Here is a 13,012-nt window from a genome sequence, read left to right as displayed (position 1 = left end):
ATACATCATAATAAAAGTATAATAGTTGTTTAAATAATTCATGTAAACTGTATATTGCTTGGTAGAGTAGGTACTTAGTAGTATTCAGTAAAAGATTAAATCCTGCTTTAAGAAATGTATTGGATTGCATCTCATGTTAATTTCCAGTTCAGAAACTAGGTAGAAGTAGTTGGCTATCCATCTTTATTTCCTGTGTTTTCAAAAAAGTTAACAGTGCAGGTAGTCTATAATGAACATTTCCTAAACTTCTTTTCGTAGGAAAGAAGTACACATGTTCTCAAGTATAATAGGACTTATTAGGTAGCAAGCGGCAGAAACCCAAATATTGGCTTGGGCAAAAAAGGGGAATTTATTAGAGGAATTACCAGGGTGTTGCTTGAAGTTTAAACAGCCAATGAATGCTAAAGGCAAATCTATAGCTGGACCTCAAGAATAACTGGAAGCAGGGATTTAAACAGCGCCAAAGTTGGTCTTACTTTTACATGTAAGTTTCACTTCCTCCTATATAGCCTGTCTTCCTTCATAAAAAGGAATGCCACCATCAATTCCAGAGCTTCCTGTCTGTCGATGTCCATCATCACAGTGACGCAGGTTTAGTTCTCAAATCCAAAAATCCTAGAATGAGTTGTGACTGACCTATCTTAAAGTCAGATGCCCATCTCTAAGTTTGAGTGAGATATCTATCTCCTTAAGGATAATCAGCTGTGGCCAGGACAAGGTCTGTAAAAATATGGCAGATTCCACTCAAATCAACAGCTGGAGAAAAGGAAGTTTTTCCTTTAAGAGGAAAGCTGAGGCACCGAGGTGGCTCAGTCAGTTAAGCGTCTGACTTCAGCTCTGGTCATGATCTCAGGGTCCTGGGATAGAGTCCTTGATTCAGCTTCCTGCTCAGCAAGGGGTCAGCTGTGCCTCTGCTTCCCTGCCCACCCCCCAGCTTATTCTCTATCTCAAATAAAAATCTTGGGGGGAGAAGGGAGGAAAGGAAAGCTCTCTATACTGCAATAGGGAAGTGCTATATGTAAGTCATCAAGTAAACCTCCTTTTTCTTCCTAAGAGGACATGGAATGAATTCCATCTCCCCAAGCCCATTTCTCATAATATAGGCAAATTCCATGACATGTCAAGGGATGTCTTAATCTTTTGTTTAACCAAGATTCAGTTAAACAAACTTCAGTGCCTATGACATGCCCAGAACTGCACCAAATGTCACTTTGAACCAGCACCTGAAGTTTAAAATCTCTTCTGTAACAATTTTTGATAAAAAGGTAGTTGTTGACATCGCTAAAAGAACAATTAAGGAAAATGGAGCGCCTGAGTGGCTCGGTCAGTTAAGTGGCTGATTCTCAATTTCTGCTCAGGTCATGATCTTGGGGTCCTGAGAATGAGCCTGCATCAGCGGACTCTGCCCTCAGCGGGGAGTCAGTTTGAGGATTCTCATTCCCTTACCCCCTGCTCTAAGTAAATATATCTTTAAAAAAAAAAAAAAAAAAAGGAGTACCTGGGTCTCAATTGGTGAAACATCTGCCTTTGGCTCAGGTCACATTCCTGGGGTCCCAGAATGGGAGTCCCTCATCGGGTTCCCTGCTGAGCAAGGAGTCTGCTTGTCCTTCTTCCTCTACGCCCAGCCCCTATTCATGCAGTCTCTTTTTCTCTCTCAAATAAATAAAATCTAAAAAAGGAAACGGAGTCTTAGACTCAGAAATACTCACAGAAAAGCTGCAGCAATGGTACAATTCTTTTACTGGGCTCAACAAACTTGGACAATTCTTTTTACTAAGATTATTAAGTTTATTTTTATAGTAAAATATATTTCCAAAGTTTTGCAGAAATTTAATTAATTGGGGAAAAACACTTCAGTTAGTTTGGAAGGACAACCTTTAAAAGAAAAGAACAAGTGAATTCCATTCAGGAAGAAACAGACCAGTAGAATTGTATTTTCACTCCATTTTCCACTCCTTTTTTTCTTCCAATTTTATTGAGAAATAATTGACATTCATTACAGTATAAGTTTAGGCATACAGTATCATAGTTTGATTTACATATATTGTGATCATTTATTTAAGTTATCAAATTTTCTCATTTAAGCCACCTTTTCTGTGTGTGTGTATTTAGAGAGCCTTTTGGAGATGAATTAAAGGTCTTTGACTTCTTCAATCTGTTGACAAGCTCTTGAGAATGCTGAGAAATTTCCAAACAACCATTGTATTTTCTTCTAGGAACAAACTTCAGAGCCTCTTCCCAACTACCAGTGTTTTTCAGACATAACAAAATACGGATCATTTGATCTAAGGTGAGATTTTTGGTACCAGTATCCCACTGTAAATATCTATCTAATGGAAGGCGCTCCGTTGCCAGCTTCAGCCGTTTTGCCTTGGCAAGGGACGTGCCTGTCTGCATAGCCTTATCAACAAAAGATCCCACTATATAAATTTTATCATGCTTGAAAGTAGTCATAACATTAGGAGAATCTGCAGTTAAATATATAAGACTATCCTTTGGGAATAAATCTACATGAGACTTTTCTGTTGCTGTTAAAAGCAATTTGTCCCATTTTTCTCTGTAACGTTTAACTAACTCTTTATGATAAGCACCATCTATTTTAAGATTACAGAAATAAAGATGGAAAGGATCAACATCCCTTCTGTTACATCCTTCACTTTCTAGAAGTTGGGAAACAGTATTTTGGAGTTCTTTTGGTTTCATGTAGTTATCATAATCCATGTCAAAAACCAAAGGTTGCCCAAACTGCATGGCCTGAGCACCTTTCCAGCCCATGGCAATGTCCATATTCCTATCCCAAAGTCGTAGAAATAGAAAGTTTTGCTCTTTATCTTCTTTAGTGGTTTCTAGCAATTGCTCTCTTATTGCTTTTTCCCTTGTTGCTGCTTTCATTTCCTTTTTTATTTGATTGGCTTTTTTCTTTTTTTCCTTAACATATAAATATTTTAAGTATTTTTTTTTGGATGATTTAGAAACACATTCCATAATAGTTTTGAGTTCTTCTTCACTGATGTGTTCTGGTACTTCTTTGCCAAGCAATCGCCACATCTCAATTAACTCCCTGATGGCAGCTAGAGGATCTTCATCCTTGCTACTTGAGACTGGTGAAACATCTTCTTCTTGCACACTAGACTTCATTGTAATTTTCCACCCATCCAGTCCCAGCTGTTCAGGAGGTGATGTACTCTCCGTTTTAGGATAGGACACTCCTGGTATTTTGGAAGACATGTATCTCTGTAGAATGGCTGAACATAAAACGCTTCTCTTCCTAGGAATGGTAAATGGCACCAAATATCTGGCACAAGATCTTAAGGTGATACTACCACTCATTTTGAGGAAAATAGGCATGTAAGACCCCTATAAGAGAAGCAAAATGTAATAAAGTTAGACAAACATTTTTAAATTTTTTAAACCTGTCAACTAATTATGCAAGTATAAATTTGAGACACCAAAAGCAAATGACTTTTTTTTTTTTAAAGATTTATTTATTTATTTATTTGACAGAGAGAAATCACAAGTACACTGAGAGGCAGGCAGAGAGAGAGAGAGAGAAGGAAGCAGGCTCCCTGCCGAGCAGAGAGCCCGATGCGGGACTCGATCCCAGGACCCTGAGATCATGACCCGAGCCGAAGGCAGCGGCTTAACCCACTGAGCCACCCAGGCGCCCAGCAAATGACTTTTTTAAAAAAGATTTTACTTATTTATTTGACAGGCAGAGATCACAAGTAGGCAGAGAGGCAGGCAGAGAGAGAGAGAGGGGAAGCCGACTCCCTGCTGAGCAGAGAGCCCGATGAGAGAGCCCGATGAGGGGCTTGATCCCAGGACTCTGAGATCATGACCTGAGCTGAAGGCAGAGGCTTTAACCCACTGAGCCACGCAGGTGCCCGGAGCAATTGATTTTTTTAACACAAAGTGAGGACAACTTTATTTCCTGTACCATTAATTTTTCCTAGACTCCTGTGGCATAAAGCCTGTGATCAAACATCAGGCAAAAAGTTTACAACTTATTTGGGTTCTTATTTTATTTTTTTAAAGATTTTATTTATTTATTTGACAGATCACAAGTAGGTAGAGAGGCAGCTGCTGAGCAGAGAGCCTGATGTGGGGCTCCACCCTGGGATCATGATCTGAGCCGAAGGCAGAGGCAGAGGCTTTAACCCACTGAGCCACCAAGGTGCCCCTGGGTTCTTATTTTTTACATAAATTTCATTATTCCTTTAGGAAAAAGAATATCTTGAAGAAAGACCCTTTTTAGATTCTTACCTAGGGGCCCAGAATATCAACATTACTGGATAACAAAGTAATGTTCTGCTGATAGGGTTGAGATCATGATACTATTTCTTCTCCATTCTACTCTAAGTCCAGATAGAGACCCAAACACAAGCTCCTTAACATAAGCAACACATGAAGACAGTAAGACAAAGGGCAGAAAAGTTATAGGGTACGGACCTGCTGTATCAATAGGACCTGCTGTATCAATGCTCTCATGTTTACAAAACAGAAATGGACAAAGATTTACTGATTTAAAAACAAATAAAAAAATAGGGGTGCCTGGGTGCCTTAGTGGGTTAAATTGCTCCCTTTAGCTGAGAACATGATCTCATGGATCCTGGGACTGAGCCCCATATGAGGTTCCCCATATGAGGTTCCCCTACTGACTGACTCAGTAGGGAGTCAGTCCCCCCCCCAACTCCCCACCCCCACTCACACTGTCTCCCAGATAAATAAATCTTTAAAAACAAGAAAACAGACCTCTTTTCTCCAGTTCAGAGTTTATTTTGCAGCACATAATGTTACTATCAAACAAAATGTCCAAAATTAGGGCAAATATATATAAGCTCCACAATTTTATCCTAAAGGTCTGGACATCCACAAAACAATAAAGATGCTTTAAAATGTGAAACTAGTACAGGATTTGAAGGAAAAAAAAAAAAGGAAATCAACTTTTTACAAAATGCAACTGAAATACTTGAAATATTCCTTCTTCCCTCTGCTTTATTTAACAACTCGGCATGCTTCTTAGAGTGGTTCTCTAAGCTGTGCCCTGATGCTCACATGTCTTCCCCTCCTTTAAAAGTAGATGTGCCTCTGAATTCTGTCGTTAGCCTCCACCCCCATTTTCCCCCCATTCTAAAATTCTCCATGTGAGGTCTGATCTATCTTTGTGGTTTCACCACCATGCATCAGAAGAAATACTTCAAATGCAACATATTAACATAATTGCTCTCCCTTCCCTTCCCAATCTGTTTTACCTTCTACATGGTTTCAGGGAGGGACACTGCCATTCATCCATTTGCTGAAGCCAGAAACTGGGGGTTGCTTTATTACCACCCTCTCTGACACCCACCACATCTAATCTATTTGAATTACAACCACCTTACTTTCTAAATAATCTTGAATCCATTAATTTCTTTTGAATCCCATTATCTTAATTGCATCCGCTAGCCTCCTGATTTGCTCTATCTCATCTCTAAGCCATTGGGAGCTGGTGCAAATCTAATCAATGCACTTGATACTTGTATCAAGTATTCCTCCTACTAGTTCTTATAGCACCCTCTACCTCTCTACCACAGTATTTGTAACACTCTTTGTAACTGCGAGGTTACTTATTTGCCTGACTAATGGTAAACTCTATCAGGACAGACTATATTAACACTGAACCCAGTACTCAGCAGTTTATGGCTCGCAGAGTCTCCAATGTGAACTTTTTAAAAAAATATTTTTTTTTATTTATTTGACAGAGAGAGACACAGTGAGAGAGGGAACAGAAGCAGGGGGAGTGGGAGAGGGAGAAACAGGCTTCCCACCAAGCAGGAAGCCTGATGGCAGGCTCAATCCCAGACTCTGGGATCATGACCTGAACCAAGGCAGATGCTTAATGACTGAGCCACCCAGGTGCCCCCTCAATATAAACTTTTAAATCCACTGCTGCCAGGCACAAGTTCCAGACTTATACACATGGCTTTTAAAGTTTTCCACAAAATCATCTTTTGCTTACCTCTTCAGATACATCTTTAGCTATTCTTCACCTCAATCCTTTGATCAAGTATTCCTCCTACTAGTTCTTATAGCACCCTCTACCTCTCTACCACAGTATTTGTAACTCTCTTTGTAACTGCCAGATTACTTATTTGCCTGACTAATGGTAAACTCTATCTGGACAGACTATTTAGATTAACACTGAACCCAGTGCTCAGCAGTTTATGGCTCACAGGAAATCACTCAAGTATTTTTCGAATAAATATCCTGGACCAATGCTTTTCACATTTAACATATGTTCAGACACCTTAAAAAAAAAAGAAAAGAAAAGAAAAGAAAAAAGTTTGGGGGAGGCAGCTAGCTAGCTCAGTTGGGAGAGCACAATGATTCTTGATCTGAAGGAGAGGGTGTCCTGAGTGCAAGCCCCATAGTGGGTATAAAGCTTACTTTAAAAAATTCTCTTAAAGTTTGTTACTGTTTTGTTTTTAAGTAATTTCTACACCCAAAGTGGGCTCGAACTCAAGTCCCCAAGATCAAGAGACGCAGGCTCTTCCGACTTACCCAGCGGGTGCCCCATCTTCAGACACCTTTGAAAGAAAACAACAGTTTAGTGCACCTCGGTGTCTCAGTAGGTTAAGTGTCTGTCTTGGGCTCAGGTCACGACCCCAGGTCCCAGGAGCCAGTCCCACATCAGGACCCCTGCTCAGCGGGGAGTCTGCTTCTCCCTCTGACCCTCCCCGGTCTCATGCTCCCACTCGCTCTCAATCTCTCTGAAATAAATAAAATCTTAAAAGTTTTGTTTTGTTTTGTTTTTTAAATAAAGAAAGAGGGGTGCCTGGGTGGCTCAGCGGGTTAAAGCCTCTGCGTTCCGCTCAGGTCATGATCTCAGGGTCCTGGGATCCAGCCCCACATCGGGCTCTCTGCTCAGCAGGGAGCCTGCTTCCTCCTCTCTCTCTCTGCCTACCTCTCTGCCTACTTGCGATCTGTCAAATAAATAAAAAAATCCTTTAAAAAAAAAAAGTAAAGAAAGAAAAAACAATTTAGACTCCCTGAGATATGATATTTAACGGGGAGTCCTCACCCCAATATGAGAAATACTGATTTCAAAAACCCGTCTTTGGAGTTTTGTCTTTGTAACCGGTAAAGATTTTTTTAGGATATCATAAAAATGAAAACTCAATTTTTAAAACAAACAAGGATATCATTTTTGGTAAACACTGCTCTGTTCCAGGGACTGTGCTACTTATGGTTTAAAAATCACTGGGCTTCCCCTCATCTGTGAGCCTTCTTAGCGCACGTGCTCCACTAAGCCCATTTTAGAAAGGATTCGGCGTCCTACCACATCAACACACACAATTAAGATGTCAAGAAACATGCCCATACCAGGAGTGCGGAGACAGTGGCTCCCACTGGTGTCAACCGCAGGGACGCACACACGACGCAGCAGCCCGCGGTGAAGCGCTATGCCAGAACCCGCACCTCCCGCATCAACGCACGTCGGTTTAGTTTCCGTACCTTGCACGTCAGCCGTGGCCGGAAATCCCGCCCACTCTCTCCGGCGCTTGCCTATGACGTCAGGCCACTAGGGGAAAGCTTTCCAGCCGGAAAAGCGGTGCTATTGTGGAGAATGCTGGCTGCTGCTCTGGGGCGGGTGCTAGCTAGGGACCATCTCGACTGTTGTGTTCTTGTAGCTGGCTTAACTGGGTTACACCACTATTTTTAAAGTTTCTGTTCCTCTTCTCTTAACTTACTCTCTACTTGGTACACGTATTTATCAGCATTTACTCACGCAGTGCTAAAATAAAATGATGTTTTCAAAAGTCTCACTCAACTTTAAAACTGCTTGATGCAAGACTTAAACGTATGAAACTTTGTGAGCAGTTTATCAACAGCACCTGACACAATGTTTAGGACATGATACGGGACACGAAGTATCTCTCACTCCCCTTAGCTCACTTGTTAAATTTAATGTGAAAATAAAATTAAGTCACACACTGCAAATTAGTGGCCTTTGGGGCAAAATCCAGTCTGCAGGTGATTTGTTTAGGTAGTACATTTTCAAGTGTTGTAATTTAGTTGTCACTATTAAATCATTAGGGCCAACATCATTCCCTGGGGGAAAGGACAGTCTTTTTCAAGGAATGGTACTGAACAAAGTTGGACCCTTAACCTAAAACCATATAAAAATTAACTCAAAATGGATCAAAATCTTCAACATAAAAGTCAAAACTATAAAACTCTTAAAAGGAAACATAAAGGAGAATTACATGACATTGGATTTGGGAATGATTTCTTGTATGTGACCCCAAAAGCACAAGCAACAGAAGAAAACACATTTTGTACAAAATTAAAAACTTTGTATGTCAGGGGACACTACTGACAGAGTAACAGATTTGGAAGATGTGTAAGAAGTAAAAATGATAGAATTTGGTGACTGGTATTTGGGGTAGAAGAAGTCAATATTCTACTTTGAGCATTGGGACAGACAGTGATTAGTAGTGTGGGGAATGAGGGAAAAGAGTAGAGAGGATGAGGGAAGAGCTGGTGAGAGCAATTTTATTTTTTTTAAAGATTTTATTTATTTATTTATTTAACAGACAGAGATCACAAGTAGGCAGAGAGGCAGGCAAAGAGAGAGGAAGGGAAGCAGGCTCCCCGCCGAGCAGAGAGCGGGATGCCCAGGACCCCGGGGTCATGACCTGAGCCAAAGGCAGAGGCTTTAACCCACTAAGCCATCCAGGTGCCCCAGTGAGAGCAATTTTAGACATGATGACTGAGCTCCCTTTAAAGTCAGATGATGTCTCCTTTACAATATGTGGCAGTTAGATGCATGGGTCTAGAGTTAAGGAGAAAGGGAATGAACCAAACCTAAAGATTTGAGAGCTACGAAAGAGACTCTGAAACCAGTGTCTGTGAAACCATGTGGGTGGAAAAGATTACCCAGTGTCTGGGTAAAGAGGAAGAGTCAGCAAAGGAGACTGAAAATGAGCAGCTAGAGATACAGCGGTAAAATAATCAAAACATGACAGAAGCTGAGGGAAGAGTGTTTCAAAGAATAGTGACCCAAGAGGTTTCAATTGGACCAACTAGGTCAAATTCTGTCTATACATCATGTAACACAGACTGAGAAGGGTCTATTGCATTGGGACCATATTGTGAGGTTTGGAAACTGAAGCCAGATGAGAGTGGTTAAGGAATGAATGGATTATGAGAAAATTGAGTTAGCAAGTGTAAATGTTTTAATGAAATTTGTCAGGGGCAATATACAATAGGTTCAGTTCCTAGGTGTGGCATCCAGGAATTTTTGTTAGTTATTATTATTGTTACATTGGGAGAGACTTGACCAACCAATAGGATTTTTAGCAAGGTAATTGTCCCGTTATTTATTTGCCTAATGGTAAGTTCTATATAAATAAAAGATAGTGAGAAGAGTGAACTTCCTGAGAAGACTGAAAGAGATGGTATTCAGAGGACAATTGGAAGGAATTGGTCTTGGATAGGAGGAGAAAATTCTACTTCCTTTATAACAGGAAAAAAAGAAGAGGTAGGTGGGGATAGAAGTCAGTTTGTAGATATGGCAACTTACTTTTGAGTTTCCATTTCCGGAAACATTTAAATCTCTTATTTTTTTTTAAAGATTTTTATTTTATTTTATTGACAGACTGAGATCACAAGTAGTCAGAGAAGCAGGCAGAGAGAGAGAGAGAGAGAGGAATCAGGCTCCCCTCTGAGCAGAAAGCCTGATGCAGGGTCAATCCCAGGACCCTGGGATCATGACCCAAGCCAAAGGCAGAGGCTTTAACCCACTGAGCCACCCAGGCGCCCCTAAATCTCTTACTTTAATTTGTATTTGTTTTTATGTTATTGTAAGACAACTGGAAGGACTTGTCTTGAAGAGTGAGAAGCAACCTTTACTACAGGAGGGAAAAACACGTGTGTCAGTTCACATGGATCATAAACAACGACTCAATGAACTCAATGAACAAACCCCTTTTGTTGCTTTCCTTAGGGGAGAAAACTAGGCTAGATGATAATCCATCATAACTTTCACCTCACATGAGGTAAATTTAACTATTATCTCTCTGGCAATTTATTACATAGTCTTTTCATTTTTCAAAGTTTTTTTTTTTTTTTAATTTGAGAGAGAAAGAGAGAGAGCACCAGAGAGAGAACACGAGCTGAGCGGAGAGGTAGAGGCAGAAGCAGACTAAGCAGGAAGCAGGATGTGAGGCTCGATTCCAGAAATCTGGGATCATGACCTGAGCCAAAGGCAGATGATTAACTGAATGAGCCACACAGGCACCCCCTACCTAGTTTTTCTAACACCAGTTTGCAAAGTATGGTTCCTGGAGCAGCAGGATCAGCATCAGCATCACTTGGAAACTAGTTAGGCAAAATTTTCATGCCCTACCTACCAATTTTACTGAATGAGAAACTTTGACAGTGAGGCCCATCAATCCTTTGCCTTAAAAAGATCTCCAGGTTATCCTAATGTACTCTAACATTAGAGCACTACTTTGTTCGAAGAAACATTGACAAGCAAGTATGAAATTTGTTTTCGTTTTAATAAGGAGTCTTCCCTTAGCAAACAATATGTTCTCCTTTTTTTTTTAAAGACTTTACTTATTTATTTGACAGACAGAGATTACAAGTAGGCAGAGAGGCAGCGGGGTGGGGGGGGCAAGCTCCCTGCTGAGCAGAGAGCCCGTTGTGGGGCGCTCGATCCCAGGACCCTGAGATCATGACCTGAGCCAAAGGCAGAGGCTTAGCCCACTGAGCCAACCAGGCGCCCCCTAATTCGATTTTTTAAAAAAGATTTTATTTATTTATTTGACAGAGAGAGACACAGCGAGAGAGGGAACAGAAGCAGGAAGAGTGGGAGAGAGAGAAGCAGGCTTCCCACCCAGCAGGGAGCCTGATGCGGGGGTTGATCCTAGGACCCCAGGATCATGACCTGAGTTGAAGGCAGATGCTTAACGAATGAGCCACCCAGGTGCCCCTAGTTTGGATTATTTTTAAAAAAATTTACATCAACCCATACAAGGTAGATAAAGCATTAACATTTTCTTCAAGATTTTGTTTATTTATTTGTCAGTGAGAGAGTGAGTGCTCAAGCACAAGACAGAGAGTGGCAGGTGGAGGGAGACGCAGTCTCCCCACTGAGTAAGGAGCCCATTACGGGTCTCCATCCCAGGACCCTGCAATCTTGGCCTGAGCTGAAGTCAGATGCTTAACTGACTGAACCACCCAGGCATCCTTTGGTTCTCCTTTTTGTTAAAATATGCTTAGTTTGGTATCGAAAAGTGACACCCAAATCTTGAAGCACTTTGCTTATGGACAATGATAATAGCCCACTACCTCTATTTTCCACAAGGAAAATAAATCATATGGTGATATCACAAGATCTTAAGGTTCTCCTAAAGACCTCTCATACCAGTCTTTTCTCTTTCAGGACACATCTCTGATCTGCAGTTTATAGCCAAGAGCCTGGGTTTGGTTTTCTGTTTTTTTGTTTTTGGTTTTGTTTTGTTTTTGCTTCAAGTTGCAAAAAGAGACATCAAAAGTCAGAGCACAGGAACAGATTAGGTCAACCCCTGAGAGGAGAAAGCTTAAACTTTATTATTAAAACAAGCATTTGTTTGTGGCAAAATGCTGATGTTTTGCAGAAAAAGAGAAAGCAGTTTCTAAATACACAAAGCTGTTTCTTTCTTTCTTTCTTTCTTTCTTTTAAGATTTTATTTATTTATCAGAGAGACAGAGGGGGAGAGAGCAAGCACAGGCAGACAGAATGGCAGGCAGAGGCAGAGGGAGAAGCAGGCTCCCTGCTGAGCAAGGAGCCCGATGTGGGACTCGATCCCAGGACTCTGGGATCATGACCCGAGCCAAAGGCAGCTGCTTAACCAACTGAGCCACCCAGGCGTCCCCACAAAGCTGTTTCTTAAAGCAAGAGAAAGGGGCACCTGGGTGACTTAGTTGGTTAAGTGAACAACTCTTGATTTCGTCTCAGGTCCTGATCTCAGGGTCGTGTTATCAAACCCCGCATTGGGGTCAGCACTGGGTGTGGAACCTGTTTAAGATTCTCCCCCCCCCCCCGCCAAGGGCTTTTGAATGCACATGCTTTTGTAAAAACAAATAAATAAAACAAGAAAAAAATTGAATGATGAGATAAACATGCTCTTAGAGCAGAGATAATCTTTTTTTTTTTTTTTTAAGATTTTTTATTTATTTATTTGACAGAGATCACAAGTAGGCAGAGAGGCAGGCAGAGAGAGAGAGAGGGAAGCAGGCTCCCTGTGGAGCAGAGAGCCCGATGCGGGACTCGATCCCAGGACCTGAGATCATGACCTGAGCTGAAGGCATCGGCTTAACCCACTGAGCCACCCAGGCGCCCCAGAGCAGAGATAATCTTATAACCAACAACTGGTATGCTACCTAGAGCAATCTATACTTTCAATGCCGTTCCGATCAAAATTCCACAGCATTTTTCAAAGAGCTGGAGCAAACAACCCTAAAATTTGTATGAAACCAGAAGAGCCCCCAACTTGTTAAGAAAATGTTGAAAAAGCAAAACAAAACTGGGGGCATCACGTTGCCTGATTTCAAGCTTTACTACAAAGCTGTGATCACCAAGACAGCATGGTACTGGCACAAAAACAGACACATAGACCAGTGGAACAGAGTAGAGAGCCCAGGTGTGTATGCACAACTTTGTGGTCAAATAATCTTCAACAAAGCCGGAAAAAATATCCAGTGGAAAAAAGTCAGTCTCTTCAATAAATGGTGCTGGGAAAATTGGATACCTCTGTGTAGAAGAATGAAACTGAACCATTCTCTTAAACCATACACAAATATAAACTCAAAATGGATAAAAGACCCCAATGTGAGGCAGGAATCTATCAAAATCCTAGAGGAGAACACAGGCAATAACCTCTTTGACATAAGAGGTTACTGTGACATAAGCCACAACAACTTCTTTCAAGATATGTCTCCAAAGGCAAAGGAAACAAAAGCAAAAATGATCTTTTGGAACTTC

At 41.1% G+C, this 13,012-nt stretch overlaps 1 protein-coding gene across 1 annotated transcript; it reads right to left on the bottom strand.

Moving 5' to 3' along the window:
• Positions 1–1,929: 1,929 nt before the first annotated feature.
• Positions 1,930–7,528, bottom strand: TRMT10C (tRNA methyltransferase 10C, mitochondrial RNase P subunit). The gene is made up of 2 exons (XM_082696441.1): positions 7,363–7,528; positions 1,930–3,357 (listed from the first exon to the last, which is right to left on the bottom strand). The coding sequence occupies exon 2, from the start codon at positions 3,346–3,348 to the stop codon at positions 2,077–2,079; it is 1,272 nt and encodes a 423-aa protein (XP_082552567.1). The 5' UTR covers positions 3,349–3,357; positions 7,363–7,528; the 3' UTR covers positions 1,930–2,076.
• Positions 7,529–13,012: the final 5,484 nt, after the last annotated feature.

The sequence above is a fragment of the Mustela nivalis genome (genome assembly GCF_964662115.1).
Source record: "Mustela nivalis genome assembly, chromosome: 1".
Lineage (NCBI taxonomy): Eukaryota > Metazoa > Chordata > Mammalia > Carnivora > Mustelidae > Mustela > Mustela nivalis.
This window is presented reverse-complemented; position numbering and strand designations above follow the sequence as displayed.

Excerpts from the sequence above, each read along its gene's own strand:
- TRMT10C (XM_082696441.1), bottom strand. The coding sequence starts at position 3,348 with ATGCCTATTTTCCTCAAAATGAGTGGTAGTATCACCTTAAGATCTTGT.